The sequence below is a fragment of the Oncorhynchus keta genome, chromosome 19 (assembly GCF_023373465.1).
Source record: "Oncorhynchus keta strain PuntledgeMale-10-30-2019 chromosome 19, Oket_V2, whole genome shotgun sequence".
Taxonomy (NCBI): Eukaryota; Metazoa; Chordata; class Actinopteri; order Salmoniformes; family Salmonidae; genus Oncorhynchus; species Oncorhynchus keta.
In genome coordinates this window covers 32543934-32561641 of record NC_068439.1, presented here as the reverse complement: position 1 = coordinate 32561641, position 17708 = coordinate 32543934, and the positions used below count along the sequence as shown (strand labels likewise).

Below are 17708 nucleotides of genomic sequence, written 5' to 3'. Positions count from 1 at the left end.
CCTTATTATAGACAGGTGTGTGCCTTTCCAAGGCATGTCCAATCAAGTTGTTGAAACATCTCAAGGATGATCAATGGAAACAGAATGCACCTGTGCTCAATTCTGTATCTCATAGCAAAGGGTCTGAATACTTATGTATATAAGTTATCTCTGTTTTTATTTTTAATGTATTTGCATATCTAAACCTGTTTTTTGCTTTGTCATTATGGGGTATTGTGTGTAGATGGAGTTAAAAATAAAAAAATCATTCCTGAATGCACTGTACACAGACACCGCAGTACACAAACAAACTCCCTACCAAAGACATGAGTAAACATAGTTGGGAGCATTCAAAAGTTAACCTGTATTGCAGTACAGGTAAACATTTGCTTAAAGTGGATGTAACTGCACTGTCTGGGGCATATTTCACTACATAATTTATTGTTAGATAATTGCTAATGAACTTGGAGCTTGGCATCACCCTATGAGAGATTTCTGTCACATTTAAAGATGTACAGTTGCTATAGCAAATTTGGAATAAGTTACTTTTTAATGCCCCCAACTGTAGTTGTAGATGCTTTACCTCCGGTGAAGTGTGTTTGCGTGAGCTGGCTTTTGGCCTGTAAAAAAAAAAGTTTAAAAGCTGGAATTAAATTGGTGCCTGTGTAGGCTACAGTATATTTGTTATGCTCCCGAGCGGCTCATTGGTCTAAGGCACTGAATCTCAGTGCTAGAGGCGTCACTACAGACAGCCTGGATACGAACCAGGGTAGCACAACTGTCTGTGATTGGTAGTCCCATAGGGCGGCGCATAATTGGCCCGGCGGCGCACAATTGACCTAGTGTCGTCCGGGTTTGGCCTGTGTAGGCCGTCATCGTAAATGGGAATTTGTTCTTAACTGACTTGCCTAGTTACATGTTGTATTTATCTTATCACACGCATTGGGCATACAGAGCCTTCGAGCGGAAGGAAGGAAGGCTTCATCAGTGCGTCACACACCACTTTGCAATGAGCTGGAGGCAGTAGGCTATGCATTTTGAAAAAATATGGTTAATTGTTTGAAACCTGAACATTTTAATACATATTATGAGGCATGTCTTACCTTGCTTCAAAGTAGCCTATTAGATCTCTTTTATAAATTTCAAACTGATATTTTCATAAAATGTCCCCTTTTCAGGACCCTGTCTTTCAAAGATAATTAATAAAAATCCAAATAAATTCACAGATCTTCATTGTAAAGGTTTAAACACGGTTTCCCTTTGTTCAATGAACCATAAACAATTAATGAACATAGCACCTGTGGAACGGTTGTTAATTGCCTACCGTCTGTAAGCTGTTAGTGTCTTAAGGTCAATTATGAAAACCTAGGACACTAAAGAGGCCTTTCTATTGACTCTGGAAAAACACCAAAAGAAAGATGCTCAGGGTCCCTGCTCATCTGCATGAACGTGCCTTAGGCATGCTGCAAGGTGCATGAGGACTGTGAGACGTGTCCGTACTGCGAGTACCTAAGACAGCGCTGTGGGACAGGTTAAGGATGGCGACAACAACTGCCTGAGTTACACCAGGAATGCAGAATCCCTCCATCAGTGCTCAGACAAGAGGTTGACCGATTTAATCGGAATGGCTGATTTTAATTAGGGCTGATTTCAAGTTTTTATGGCCGATTACATTGCACTCCACGAGGAGACTGTTATGCGAGTGCAGCAAGGAGGCAAGGTAAGATGCTAGATGGCATTAAACTTATCTTATAAAAAACAATCAATCTTAACATAATCACTAGTTAACTACACAATGTTGATGATATTACTAGTTTATCTGCGTCATTTATCACATTGCGTTATATGCGTTGCATATAAATGATGTGGTGCCTGTTCATTTATCTACGCCAAAAGGGTGACTTCACCAAACGGGTGATTTAACAAGCACATTTGCGAATAAAGCGCCGTCGTTGCACCAATGTGTACCTTAACCATAAACATCAATGCCTTCCTTAAAATCAATACACACGTATATCTTTTTAAACCTGCATATTTAGCCTGCTAACATGAATGAACATTAATTTTGCCTGCTAACATGAATTTCATTTAATTGGGGAAATTGTGTCACTTCTCTTGCGTTCTCTACAAGCAGAGTCAGGGTATATGCAGCAGTTTGGGCCACCTGGCTCATTGTAAAGGTAAAGTAAGTAAAGGGGCTGAATAATTTTGCACGCCCAATTTTTCAGTTTTTGATTTGTTAAAAAAGTTTGAAATATCCAATAAATGTTGTTCCACTTCATGATTGTGTCCCACTTGTTGTTGATTCTTCACAAAAAAAAAAGTTTTATATCTTTATATTTAAAGCCTGAAATGTGGCAAAAGGTCGCAAAGTTCAAGGGGGCCGAATACTTTCGCAAGGCACTGTAAATCTCTGGAACATGCTAATATCTCTGTTGACGAGTCTATGATACGTAAAACACTAAACAAGAATGGTGTTCATGGGAGGACACCACGGAAGAAGCCACTGCTGTCCAAAAAAAACATTGCTGCACGTCTGAAGTTCGCATAGAGCATCTGGATGTTCCACAGCGCTACTGGCAAAATATTCTGTGGACTGATTAAACTAAAGTTGAGTTGTTTGGAGGGAAAAAAAGGCACAGCACACCACAGCACACCAACATCCAAACCTCCTCCCAACTGTAAAGTATGGTGAAGGGACTATCAGGGTTTGGAGCTGCTTTGCTGCCTCAGGACCTGGACAGGTTGCTATCATCGACGGAAAAATGAATTCCCAAGTTTTATAAAGACATTTTGTAAGAGGATGGGTTGGGTGATGCCACAGGACAAAAACTCAAAACAGAAGTAAATCAGCAACCGAATGGCTTCAACAGAAGAAAATACGCCTACTAGAGTGGCCCAGTCAGTGTCCTGACCTTAACCCGATATGAATTAGTTTGTGGAATTAGTTTGACACCGCTGGTCTGTAGCCTAAGCCAAGGCATAGGCTATTCTCAATCACAGCTTTATAATAGAACAAACAATAATATTTTGTTTCTGTTTTGAGGCAAATTAAGCAAGTATCAAGTTCTGAAGACAGTGGATTACTTTATCCAGGCAATGATGTCATAATTAGTGATCCACCGATATCCAATATTTTCCTTGCCAAAAAAACCTGAGACAGATATTTACAATTTTAGCGGACTTTTTAAGCATTCTAGTACAGTTATAGTTAACACATACACATGGACACAACGATATAAGGCACTGCATCTCAGTGCAAGAGGCGTCACTACAGTCCCTGGTTCGAATCCAGGCTGTATCACATCTGGCCGTGATTGGCAGTCCCATAGGGTGGCGCACAATTGGCCCAGCGTCGTCCAGGTTTGGCCGGGGTAGGCTGTCATTGTAAATAAGAATTTATTCTTAACTGACTTGCCTAGTTAAATAAAGGTTACACACACCACACTGACCAGTAAAACATTAATCAAAAGCTATTTCTTTCACTTGCTGTGCTGTTTCGTTGTTGATTTGTTCAGTCGTTTCATTCTCAACCAGGATTTCTCATACTATGGAGCGCCGTTTGGGTCTTTGTCAAATAAGCTTGTTGACCAATCAGGACCTGTATATGACTGCATCATATAATAATCATTTAAAGTGTTGTTTTTTTACATGGTGTAATCAATGTGTAATAACTATATTTCATTGATACGTATGCTATGATGCTGGTAAAGTTGTCTCGCACACCTAAGGTGCTGGTCATATAAAAAAAAAGCTAGCTAGCTCATGGATGCAAACACTGTTCTTCCCCAAAAACATAGCAAATACGACATCTGTTTCAGTAGCTATATAGTTAGCTTGCTAACAATATCGCTAGGTGTCATCTAAAATAACCCTAATTTATAAGACAATTCTTATTTGATTAATGGTAGTCGGACTCATCTGTGAAGCTAGCCACAAAAAGGATTAGATACAATAGTAGACTTTGCAGTTAGCTTTCAAAATAAATGTATGTCATCGACAGTGGCACAAATAGTAGAATTATGCCATAATTGAATAGATCATGCTAAATGAGGTTGTAATGTTATAAAATGAACAAAAGACAATTTTATTAATTTAACAAATCTAAAATCACACTGGATGTATTATACTTTAGAATTGCATTGGGGGCATACTTATTTCACTGTACAGCCTTACCTATAGATTATGGATCAAGGACATGGGGTGTCAGTCTACTCAGTGACACCCAGAGAACATTAGTGTCGTAGCTCTTATTGTGGGTCTCTGAAACAACTGTAAATTGAGCCACATTTGTCAACCTATGTGTGTTGAACACTATTCCAGAGGAAAAACAATACTACGTGGATGTTTTGGAGTCTGATAACTCTGGGTATTGAGTAGACTGATACCCCATTTCATTGATCCCCAATCCTTAGCTAAAGCTGTACAGTGCAATATGAATGTCAATACACACTATAGGCTGACTGGGGAGATGATTTCACACACTCACAGTCCCGCGATAAGAGCTACAACGCTAATATTTGCGTAAACTCTGCAGAGTTAGATTTTGTGGGTGTCACCGAGTAGACCCATACCCCATTACATTGCTTTACATTCCAACCGTGTTTAACATGTATCTAGTCTATATATGGCATGATTCCACCAATTGTAACCTTTTGCATCACTTTCAAGAGGTACTTTTGAAGGCAAACCGCAAAATCCACTATTGTGCCTAATCCTTATTGTGGCTAGCTTCACAACACAACCCGGTCCGGTCGAGTCTCACTAGCCAGATGAAGCTACCGGGCTGCTTATAATGTTAGCTTTGGGCAACACGGTTAAGTAGCTGGCTAGCTATTTATTTTCATGAACTGAAGTTCAATTTCAATAGGCGAACAACAAGTGGCTACCTAGCTAATACTTACTCACAAGGATTCCTAAATCATTGCTAATAATAATGAAAATGACTGCAGTTTCTACTGGTCATTGTTTTTAGGCTGGCTGTATTGGTGATAGCTAGGTACCAAGCTAAAGCTAGCTACCCCAGAAGTTGTGGTCAAACAAATAATGCTTTATTACCAATGCGGTATTGTAAACACATCGTTCGTGATTGGTGTTTGCAAATTCAGAACACACACCATTCTATAAAAGAACTGTGTTACTTGACGTTGCAAATTAAAAGCTTATTTAACGCGTCAAATAGTGTTATTTGACGTGTATCTTTGACATGCAAAGACCCAAACGGCATTCCATAGTATGTTGTGACGCTAATAGCAGTGACGCTATTACTGTGTAACTTCGGTGGGGCGACATGTGTACCGGTGCTTAATCAGTCGGCGAAAGCCAACATCACCCACGACAGAGAACGGTTGATTGTCAAGGGCAATGAATTCCATTATCTTGGCTTTAATGGATTTTGCCTTTTGAGTTGTCTCGCTGAAATGTTCTTACTCTTTCAAATGGCTGCTCGACTTGTTGACTGCTTGATCCACACAGCAGTCATTGTGGGCTAGGTTAGGAATGCTGTTTTTGCACGTGTAGCGCAAAATGTTATGTGGCGTCATTGCCTCATGTACCTGCGTTATATAGGTACACACGTCGGCTTTAGCATCGGTTTTGCAAATCGGCGTTAAACTAGACATCGGGCCGATACCGATGTTGGCATTTTTAGCTAATATCGACAGATTCCGATATGTTCACCGATATATTGTGCATCCCTAGTCATTCCTCATCAGACAGTCACTGCTCTATCACAGTGCACCAGACAGACAAACACACAAACCTGCTCCACGCTGAAGCTCCTCCACCAGAAAGAAATATTAGAAAAGATTTGCCTGCACTTAGCCTCTGCCCAGGCTTTCAACATCATTTCATTATCTTTCGTCATGATTTGTCCAGTTGCATTTGATTTTGCGCTATAGCCAACTGTTGTCTTTAGCTGAGTTAAAACTGCGATATGTAACTTTCTGGGTGACCCGACCAAATTCACATAAAATCTGTCATTCTCATTGAAAGCATGTCTAAGAAGCGGTAGATCTGTTCTTTGTGCGCTATTTCTATGCTTCTCGTGCTTAAGTTTAGTTTTCCATCATTTACTTTTGGTTTTGTACACCAGCTTCAAACAGCTGAAAATGCAATGTTTTTGTTTATGGAAAATATATTTCACAGCAGTTTAGATGGTACAATGATTCACTATATTTGCTTGTTTTGTCTTAAAAACTGAAATTAGGCAAACTATTTTAATTTTCGCAACCACGAAATGGCGGCGCGATTTCTGCATGGTGCATATAAAAAAAAATCTAACATTTTAAATACTTTTTGGAGGGTGATGTCATATCACAATGTTTTATGGCCACATAATCCCCATAGGACAAAGGTTGACATCGCCCATCCCTAGTGAACAGTATAAGCTCTCACTGTGCCCTTCTCTCACTTCAGCTCCTCATCCAGATGCCGACCACCCCTTCCTCGTACACCCACCCACCAGCTTGCCTGCCCTCTCCCTCCTCCACACCACCCACCCCCCCCTATTTCCCGTTCCCCTCCCCGCCATGCTCCCCAGGCCCTGGGGTGAAGGGGGTTGGCAGGGCCGGGGGGGTTACCCTGCGCTCTCCGGCCACCCGTCACCTCACCCACCTGGACCCCTGGAGGAGACACAGTTGGGAGCCCGGAGCTATCGTTACGGTGCAGCAGAAGGGGATGGTACCCAGTGACAACCGCAGGTAAGGGGCACAATAAACACACACTTATTTTCGGGAATCTTTATGTTAATATTTTATCCATTTACAATATTTAAAAAAAAAAAATCTATTATCCAGAAACAATGGAAATTTGTACGTTTTTTTTGTGTCAAGAGTCCCCAATCCCACCACACAACTACAATATAGCTTTAATAGACACTCTTATCCACACACTCTTAAATCACATGTTCACACCCAAATATACAGTCAAATCTATCAGCATCCGTGTATGATTTATTTGAAAACCGTATTCATGTGGATCTCAGGCAGTCCCTCCAGAATTTAGCAGGGATTATTTCTGATATTTGCGGGCAAAAATGCTTGATTTGCTGCCGCAATTCTGACATTGTGCGTGGCATTGTGCATTGGGGGCAAAAATGCGCTGACGAGGGAACGTTTGACGTGCGACTTGGTTGAACCATGCTGTTCGGTAAATGTGCAGTGATTGGTTGAAATTGCAAGCCCTCTTTTTCTACTGCTTGATTTTTCTAAATTGTTTGCAATCACGAAATCCTGGAGGGACTGCTCACTGGCAGTTAACCCCCTACTCACTTTTTCACTCTCTCTCTTTCACAAAATTCATTGCAAGCTTTAAAGGAAAACTCCACCCACAAACTATCTTTTGGCATTTATTTAATTAGTCCATTGTTTGACGTAGTCAAAGGTTTTGCTTGTCAGCAATCAAGTTGTCAAGTTGGGTAGCTTTCAAAATACAGAAATCATCCCCTCATGATGACAGTTTGGGACTATGTCAACAATGGACTAATGAAACAACTGCCAAAAGATAGTTATTGGGTAGAATTTCCCTTGAATGCTTTTTTAGTTGTTGAGACTGTTTCCACATCTCTTAAAAGTGCCTCCTTTTCACCTCGTCACATGATTTACCTGACAATAACACATTTCCCGTGGGTGGTAGGTACAAGGTAAATCATATTTGGCACAAGCCTTGGTGAAAGCTTGGTGATATGACTGGTAAGGGTTGGTTTATCCCACAACGGCCCTGTCTTGGGAAGAGAATTGGGAGTGTTCAGTGTGTCCAGATTCACATACATACAGTGCCTTAGGGAAGGAATTCATACTCCCCAAATACAGGTGTGTCAAGCTTGTACCGTCATTCCCAAGAAGACTAGAGGCTATAATTTTACCAGATTTTAAATTTCAGCCGTATTGTAAAATGGAAAAATAAAAAAATTAATCGATCAACACCCAATACCCCATAATGACAAAGCATATGAATATATGTTTAGAATTTTTTGCAATTGTATTAAAATAAAAAACTGATGTTACATTTACATAAGTATTCAGACCCTTTACTCAGTACTTTGTTGAACCACCTTTGGCAGTGATTATAGCCTCTAGTCTTCTTGGGAATGATGGTACAAGCTTGACACACCTGTATTTGGAGAGTTTCTCCATTTTTCTCTGCAGATCCTCCCAAGCTCTGTCAGGTTGGATGGGGAGTGTCGCTTAACAGCTATTTTTAGGTCTCTCCAGAGATGTTCGATCGGGTTCAAGTCCGTGCTCTGGCTGGGCCACTTAAGGACATTCAGAGACTTGTCCCGAAGCTACTTCTGTGTTGTCTTGGCTGTGTGCTTAGGGTCGTAGTCCTGTTGGAAGGTGAACCTTCACCCCAGTCTGAGGTCCTGAGCTTTCTGGAACAGGTTTTCATCAAGGACCGTTCTGTACTTTCTCCATTCATCTTTCCCTCTGTCCTGACTATGCTTCACTGTAGGGATGGTGTCCGGATTCCTCCAGACTTGACACTTGGCATTCAGGCCAAATAATTCAGTCTTGGTTTCATCAGACTAGAGAATCTTGTTTCTCATGGTCTGCGAGTACTTGAGGTGCCTTTTTAGCAAACTCTAAGCGGACTGTCATGTGCTTTTTACTGAGGAGTAGCTTCCCTATGGCCACTCTACCATAAAGGCCCGATTGGTGGTGTGTTGCAGAGATGGTTCTTCTGGAAGGTTCTCCCATCTCCACAGAAGAACTCTGGAGCTCCGTCAAAATGACCATCGGGTTCTTGGTCACCTCCCTGACCAAGGCCCTTCTCCCCTGATTGCTCAATTTGGCCGGGCAGCCAGCTCTATGGAGAGTATTGGTGATTCCAAACTTATTCCATTTAAGAATGATGGAGGCCACTGTGTTCTTGTGCACCTTCAATGTTGCAGACAGTTTTTGTTACCCTTCCCCAGATCTGAGCCCCGACGCAATCCTGTCTCGGAGCTCTAAAGACAATTCCTTCGACCTCATTGCTTGGTTTTTGTTCTGACATGCACTGTCAACTGTGGACCTTTTTTATAGACAGATTTGTGCCTTTCCACAGGTGGACTCCATTCAAGTTGTAGAAAAATCTCAAGGATGATCAATGGAAACAGGATGCACCTGAGCTCAATTTCAAGTCTCATAGCAAAGGGTCTGAATACTTATGTAAATAAGGTATTTCTGTTTTTTAAAAACATTTGCAAAAAATAGTTAAACAGTTTTCACTTTGTCATTATGGGTTATTGGGACGAGGAAGATTTTGTATTTAATCCATTTTAGAATAAGGCTGTAATGTAACGGAATGGGTCTGAATACTTTCTGAATGCACTGTATGAGCACATGCATTCCAACTCACACTGTTATGGGCACTCTGCGCCTCTCTTGCATGCACACACACACCGCCCAGAGAGTAGCCATTGTTGGACAACATCTCTCCCCCTCCCCTCACACACAGAAAACACCACGACAGGTCCAGTCAGACAGTGTAACAACCATAACACACACATACCTCCTTGCCTTGACACGTAATCAGGAGTTACGGAGACAACCTCTCATCTGCAACTATAGTCATTGTGAACTAGTGAATGGTAGTGTGTATAAGTGTTCGGAGACTTTCTTTACAGAAGAGAGACCCTTCCACTTCTATGTTGGTTACTTTTTGCAGACTTTCCCTTTCTTGTCTTTCTTCTCTCTACTTCTATTCTGCAAATGTATCAGGATAATTTATTGGGAAATGTGATGTCTGTATGTATTTTTGGAGGATTTCTTTGTGTAAACTGACAATGCCTTTCTTAATTGTTCCTGAGGGGATAAATAAAGTTCAACTGAACTGAATCTTCCCTTAGTGTGAGTCTGGAGAACCTGGACCCCGAGGAGATGGAGAAGGTTCTGGGTGTGGCTCTGGATGTCCGGCGAGGGGGGAGGGATCCTCGGAGGAACCCCATTACCCAGGAGGGCTCCCTGTCCTCCCTCACAGAGGAAGAGGCCGGGTCTGACGTGCAGCACTACTCCATATTGGAGGTGAGCCTGTACAATCAGGGTTGTGTGATTGGACGAGCAGGCTGTCACTCATTCTGAATTGAAATGCATGTATTGAGAAAACATAGGGACTTTTAATGCTATGAAAGTTGTGGGATGAGCAAAATGTAATGTTTTTTGTTGTTGTAATGTTAATGTACAAACCGTTCAAAAGTTTGGGGGTCACTTAGAAAGGTCGTTGTTTTTGAAAGAAAAGCAATTTTTTTCGTCCATTTAAAATCACATTAAATTAATCAGAAATAGAGTGTAGACCTTGTTAATGTTGTAAATGATTATTGTAGCTGGAAATGGCAGATTTTTAATGGAATATCTACCGAGGCGAACAGAGGAAGTGCAAATCAATCCCAGAACAACAGCAATGGACTTTGTGACGATGCTGGAGGAAACAGGTACAAAAGTATCTATATCCACAGTAAAAACGAGTCCTATATCGACATTACCTGAAAGGCCGCTTAGCAAGGAAGAAGCCACTGCTCCAAAACCACCATAAAAAAGCCACACTACGGTTTGCAACTGCACATGGGGACAAAGATCATACTTTTTGGAGAAATGTCCTCTGGTCTGATGAAACAAATAGAGCTGTTTGGCCAATAACCATCATTATGTTTGGAGTAAAAAATGGGAGGCTTGCAAGCCGAAGAACACCATCCCAACCGTGAAGCACGGGGGTGGCAGCATCATGTTGTGGGGGTGCTTTACTGCAGGAGGGACTAGTGCACTTGACAAAATAGATGGCATCATGAGGCGGGGAAATTATGTGGATATATTGAAGCAACATCAAGACATCAGTCAGGAAGTTAAAGCTTGGTCGCAAGTGGGTCTTCTAAATGGACAATGACCCCAAGCATACTACCAAAGTTGTGGCAAAATGGTTTAAGGACAACAAAGTCAAGGTATTGGAGTGGCCAAGTGAAACAATTTAAAAGCAATGCTACCAAATACTAATTGAGGTTATGTAAACTTCTGACGTACCGGGAGTGTGATGAAAAAGATAAAAGCTGAAGTAAATCATTCTCTCTATTATTCTGACATTTCACATTCTTAAAATAAAGTGGTGATCCTAACTGACCTAAGAGGTAATTATTAATACGATTAAATGTCAGGAATTGTGAAAAACTGAGTTTAAATGTATTTGGATAAGGTGTATGTAAACTTCCAACTTGAACTGTATATGTCAAAATAAAGATTTTTTTGCTCCAACTTGTTGTTGGGTCACAGGAGCAGTGCAATGCTCATTTTGTGTAACTTTGTGTAAAACAGGAGCAGTCGAACCAGCTGCAGGGTTGCAGTGCATCGGCCCCGACCCTCAGTGTGGCGCGTCACAGAAACCTTCAAAGCACGGCCCCCCGACCACGCTCCGACTGCTACGGTAATCCTACGCTGCACGCCTGGTTTGTGTTCATTATGTACCAAACGAAGAAAACGGGGAGGGCCTACCCGGAACTGTCCAATAAGAAACAGATTTTTGTTTCCTTTTGCAAAACATTTAATAGTGTTCTGTTGTGTGCCCTAATGAACACAACCTGTGGTCAGACACAAGTTCACAGCGTTAAAGGGGTCACATGGGCTGCCTGCGGTCATATTCTGTATCCCTTCCCCCTAAAGTGTACACTCGTTTCTCCCGTATTTCTTACATCTGTCTGTCCATCCCTTTTTAAATTCAGTCCATGAAGGGGACTGTGTACTTTGTGGAGAAGTGTAGAGAATTGGAACGCAGCCAAGGAATGTTACCTGAAGCGCTAAAGTAGCTGATTCCAATGTTTTCTGGGCAGAGTGTATCCTTGTAGTCATCTCTAGATTTGAGTAAGTCTATAAACTCCTGACTCTTCCCAAACGCTGCTCTCACTGCAGAGGGTTTTTCTTCCCTTTATGCGGTCTGTAATGTGTCTAGACTGTGTCATTGTGCCTTGTTTTTGTTTACACTAGTTGAATCATTTTGTAAATGTTATGTGGGTATATTTAATTATTATAATTGGGTATTGTAATTTGCACTAAGTGCATGCCTGTTTTTGTTTGCCAATGATTGTCAGTTTGTGCACGTGTGTTTGTCAGGATTGTTACTCGGTGTGTGTGTTTTGTTTTTCACTGTTTGTGTGTACTGTGTTTCAGTTTGTGTGCATGCTTCAGTCTTTTTCTCATTGTTTGGCTCTGTCTTTTGTCTCTCAGTATGCGATTCTTAAGGGTTTGTTTGTCCGTGTGTGTGCCCCTGCCACTCTGTGTGTGTATGCCTCCATCTGTGTGTGTATGCACCAGTGTTTGTGTGTGTGTGTGTGCAGCAGTGCGGAAGCGCTCTTCCTGTGTTTGTTCTGTCGCTAGCCCCAGTCCCAGGTTCGCAGCAGAGCCTCCATTTCTACTGCTAACTCTCCCATCTCTCCGCTCTTGCTCTGTACTAGTCTCCTCCACTTCAATTCCTGCTCAGATGACCAACTTGGTTTTACTATAATATCTTCCATCATTCTCTTCCTATCCCTCTCTTCTAACCTTTGTTCTCAAACTCAGTAGCCTATAGGCTATCTGTGCCTCTCACTATCATAACAACTTACTCTTTGTGCTTGGCAAGTTTTTTCTTGGTAAAAGATAGCACTGCAGCCCTTGAATGAGCATCAGGTGATTGGGACATTAACCTACTTTGTGTGTTTAAAAAATTATTTTTTTTCTTTTTTTCTGCCTTGTTCTAGGCATAGCTGTTATTGAGAAGTTCAGCCAGAGTCATAAACTTTGGAGAGTGTTTAGGAAGGTGTGTTGAATGTCTTCTGATCTGTGCATTCCAGAGACTTTACCCTACCGTCAACTTGGAGGATCCACGCAGAGGTGAGTTGCCTTTCTCCCAATTTTCCCTTTTGTGCAAAGGAGGCCGCCATTTTGGATCTATTTCCTTTAGCAAACCACCGTCTCAATTCTGAGCATGTTTTGTCTCGCGCATTGCAGTCTCCATTCTGGCTCTGTATCCTGTTCTCACGGAAGCCACAGTGCTTTTTATAGTTGTGTCCGATGTTATTAAATTACCATTTACAATCAATCCTAAAAGCAGATTGCAGTGATAATATGCAATCTGGCATTCCTCTCTCTCTCCACTTTTCTCCCTATCTCTCTTCTTTGTCATTTTATCAAATCATTTTTCTTCCTATAATCCTCTCTAAATCGTTCCAGTCTTCTGTCCCTCTCTCCTCTGTAATTCTTCCCTTTGCCAACCTCTGTCCTCTCATCCTCTCACAAACTTTCACGGTTTCTCTTTTCTTTGTCAAACTTTCCTGTCCTTTCCCATTTCCTCTCTTGTAATGTTCTCCTTCTCTCCTCCTGCAGTGTGGATAGTGACCTGGGTCTGCTGCTCTGGGGGAGAGAGGGAAGCTGGACAGAGGTAGAGAGAGACGAGGCCCGGGAGGAGAGGACAGGCAGCCCTTTAGAGCGCACCTTCAGTTTCCTACGCAAGATGGCCGGCAACCGCAAGGTAGGAGAAGCCTACTTTCTGCAGTAGAGTCAATCATATTTTTATTGACATTGATGGATATCAATGAAGGAGAGACCTTTAGAGGAGAAACAGTGTAGAAGATCGGGATTCCATCCCTCGCAGACATGGGATCGCATATGTGCCATTGGTGGCAGCCTTAACCGCCCGACCAACCCACAGCACACATTATCTAAAACCCGTTATACATCGAAGGTCACTTCCTAATAGGGTAATATCATTATGACAACAGCACTGTATAGTAGTGCTGATCATATTGAATTGTGTACCCGTAGACTTGCTACCAAAGTAATGGTAGAGGAGACGGTGAGTCAGAAAAAAATTGACCTTTGAACAAGGTGTGTTGACTCATGACTTTAAATGGAATGGCGACCAATAAACATACTACATGTCAATAAATATGTTTGCATATATTTGTTTGTTGTCATTAGTTGGTGATATCGGAATAATCTTGTCCCATAAGTAGCCATTAGTTGTGATAACTGCATAATTGTGTCTAGTATAGTCAACCTATGGGCTTAGAGACCTAGGAGGTTGTGTACTTATCACACAACAGAGTGCATACTTCATGATTATTTGCTTCTGTTGGTTACAGTGGACTTTGTCCATGGTCTTTAAATATGTAGTATACTGTGAAAGGGACTGGTCATTCTCTTGCAATGACGGACAACTTATATTGAGTAACAATACCAGCGAAACATTACAATGGAAACAATGTTTTTTGTATGGATTGGCACTCAAATAATTTCAATTATACTGTTTATTACATATTCAATATGTATGTTGATATTTTTTATGTGTTTCAGATCCCTGAAATTCCCTGAGATATTAGTTGTACTTGACAATGTGCTATTGGGAGTGTGTATGTACCAATTATGTCCATTAGAGGGCAGAGTAAATCACTTTGTTTTGTTTTGAGCACAGTAGAGCTTAGCAGTCAGCTTTTAATAATATAATAATATATGCCATTTAGCAGACGCTTTTATCCAAAGCGACTTACAGTCATGTGTGCATACATTCTACGTATGGGTGATCCCGGGAATCGAACCCTTTTCTCTCCCTCCCTCACTGTCAACCCTCCTGCTACCAGTTAGAATCTTGTAGAGGACAGCTAGGTGTTGTTAGCATGGGCCAAAAACTGTTTCTGCTCTCTTGCTAACTCCTACAATTATTGTCATGCCAGCCTTGAACAAACAGATCTAGGCTAGGGATTTTTTTTGGTACTGGTGCATTAAGCAGCCCGACAATGCTGAGTCAACCATCAGAGCTTGTACAATCCATAAACTGAAGGGACAATGGCATTCAACACTAACAGTGACTAATTTAGTGTGACTCAAACTTGCTCTTCCCTGTATCAGACAGTTCGCTTGGACTTTATACATCATGTGCACACCCATACATAGGCACACACACTAATGATCACACACACGCACGCACGCACGCACACGTCCAACTCACTTACACCCACACACTCACATGGTCATGGAAGAGTGTTCCAGGAAATTTATGACAGTGTTCCAGCATATACTGACTGGAGGCCATGAGAACATACCATTGGCAACACACTGTAACACATGTCACATCGGAGTCTGGTTGAAAAATCTAACTATGCCTCAACCCCGGAGAATGTTGTATACACTATCTACTTTTTAAACAAAGTAGCCTAAGAATACTATCCACGTCAGGGGGGTCTAGATAAATAAGAGTACTATATGAAGCCTAGCCAATGGTGATCCAATGAACAGTTGTGATTTATCTTTTACAGGCTGGTTTCTGTCTAACATGCCGAGTTATCATAAGTCTACTTACCCAGAATGCATGGTTACAGGCTACAGAAGGCGAGCCCTGTCTTCAAGGCTGATTCTGTGTAAAATTATGATTATATGTAAAAGACCTGGTCAAACCAGTCGACCAAATAGCCTGTGTATGTTTAAGACTGGTTCTTTCTTACAGATTCTGACGTCTAAAATTTAGGTTAGGAATCAGGGGCCTGATCAGCTGAGTACTGAGACATGACTTCAACACAAGCTTGTGATAGAAAAGTAGAGGGACTTTTTAAATGGGGCGGGACTTATTTGGTGTGGTGTGTGTTAGGGCTGCCCCCCCCCCCCCCCAAAAAAAAAAAACCCTGTGTACTGATCTTGTCTGATGCTTAAGCACGCTGTTTGATTAAATAATTAAGACACACAAAAGACTCAAGAGTGAGCCTGAGATGTGGTCCTTCTGTAGCACAGTTGGTAGAGCATGGCGCTTGTAACGCCAGGGTAGTGGGTTCGATTCCCGGGACCACCCATACGTAGAATGTATGCACACATGACTGTAAGTCGCTTTGGATAAAAGCGTCTGCTAAATGGCATATATATTATTATATATATTATTATTATATATTATATTATATTATATTATCTCGATGGCCTAACCAGAAGAAATAAAACTGTTCCAGACCCCCCTCCTCCCACTGCCAGCCTTATGCTCCTGAAGTTGCTACTAATAGGCTACACCATGGTTCGGCAACCTTTTCCATTTGGAGTGCTAATTTTCTACTGATCTGCGTGCCAGTTATGATTTCCATGTACACATTTTCTTTGAGCAGTTTTCAGTTTCAATTTAATTTATAATAGTCTTTATGTAAAAATCACTGTCGTTGTTCTAAATTAATCTAAATAAAAATGATAAAAATCTTACATTTTAATTGCCAACTATGTAAAAATAGCCTACATAAAGCCAACAAATAGAAACATTGCAGCCTGCAGGTAGAACATTTTCTGATTTAACAATAAATGTCCTATAAATCATATTGGCTATGCAAGGCCTGTCTGCAACGAACTTGAAACATTGTAACAACTGTGTCCAGCCTGAAGCTTGTGCTAGCAAACTTGCAACATTGTATAAAATATTCTGAGGCCTCAGTTTCCTGCCCAGTGAGCTCGGGACAGACACAGTTGTAGGCTATTTGTGCAAGGGATAAGAATTCATCAGTTATTTTATGTTTCCACAGGATCAGAGCCTAACATTTTTCTCTTTGCCAAGTTGGTATCGGAAGGGAGAGAGCTGGAAATATTTTTCAAATACATCAAACTTTTGTAATTCTCAATGGATTCTAAAAAACAGACTTTGTTTACTTAGTTTGAGGAGAAGAAAAATCTACTTTTGAGTAGCTCCACAGTTCATTGGAGGTGGTGAGTTAAGACGATCAGAAATACTATCAGACATCCCCAAATGGGCAAATTTTATAGGTCTACATTTGTGTGCAGGCCAGGTAGCCTAGGCCTACTTCCTATATACGTATTCAGGTGCGCGTCCTTAACATTTGATAGAAGTGCTCCAAACAAAAGACATTGACAAAACTCGTAAGTGGAATGAAATAAACAAAAACTTATTTCTCACAAGTGTAGCATAGGTTGTTAGCTCTGCAAAAAACCTGTCCACTCCGACAATGAGAATGGTAAACGACTGTAATAATATATTGAATGCATTATCAGATAATACCGTAACCAAACAAACATTGTAATGTAATGGGGAATTGATAGACACTAACAATCAAAGAGCAAACAAGAAGTTATGAAACAATGAATGTGCACGAAATTGCAGGAGAGAGCGCATTCTGGAGAGGGAAGTGCCTTGTGCAGCCCCACGGCCTCCTCGATGAATTAGTCCACTGAGACGGGTGTAAATCAGACTGTGTCTCGTGTGCCATGAACAATAAAAATAATATATTTGTGACTGCTAGACTAAAAAAAAAAATCTTGGTCGACCAAAGAATCAACCAGTCATCTAAATGGGGTCAGCCCTTGTGTTTTGACATAGTAGTATGAAGGAATGTAAATAGAAGTTCACAATGTGCAAGTGTGAATGTAAGTACATTCAATGTTGCAATGTTTTGCACAGTAATTGAATGTGTGTGTACAGTATTTTCAACTGCTTCAACTCTTTTCAGGAATTCCTGATGTCTATTGATATGGGTTTTGAAGAGAACCGTAAAGCCTTAATGTTTTACTCCGGCATCTGTCTGCTCCCTTAGTGGGGGACAGCTACAAACCTGCCTCACAGATTTTCATTAAATACACTGAAACAACAGAGGAGTGTCCTGTAAGCATGCTCCAATTAGCCGGCCTAGATCATTTCAAGTTAAAACTAAGTTGTAGGCTATAAAAAGCAGTTGAAACTAGTTGCGATGACTTCCTTATGACATTTTTTTGTGACATTCTGGCCAGGTTGTATAGGTTATTATCAGTGAAAGT

General features: G+C 41.2%; 1 protein-coding gene across 6 annotated transcripts in view; it reads left to right on the top strand.

Annotated features, from left to right (window-relative positions):
• Positions 1-17708, top strand: part of LOC118398070 (rho guanine nucleotide exchange factor 2-like) — a 62811-nt gene that overhangs the window by 5803 nt on the left and 39300 nt on the right. For 5 of the 6 annotated variants that reach the window (XM_052470281.1, XM_052470278.1, XM_052470280.1 and 2 more), the window contains 5 exons: positions 6397-6680; positions 9809-9983; positions 11262-11370; positions 12773-12812; positions 13305-13449. In XM_052470281.1, the coding sequence (XP_052326241.1) occupies positions 6409-6680; positions 9809-9983; positions 11262-11370; positions 12773-12812; positions 13305-13449 (741 nt within the window). In that variant the 5' untranslated portion in view covers positions 6397-6408. Of the gene's footprint in view, positions 1-6396; positions 6681-9808; positions 9984-11261; positions 11371-12325; positions 12609-12772; positions 12813-13304; positions 13450-17708 lie in introns of those variants that run through there. The other variant, XM_052470283.1, reaches the window with a different exon arrangement.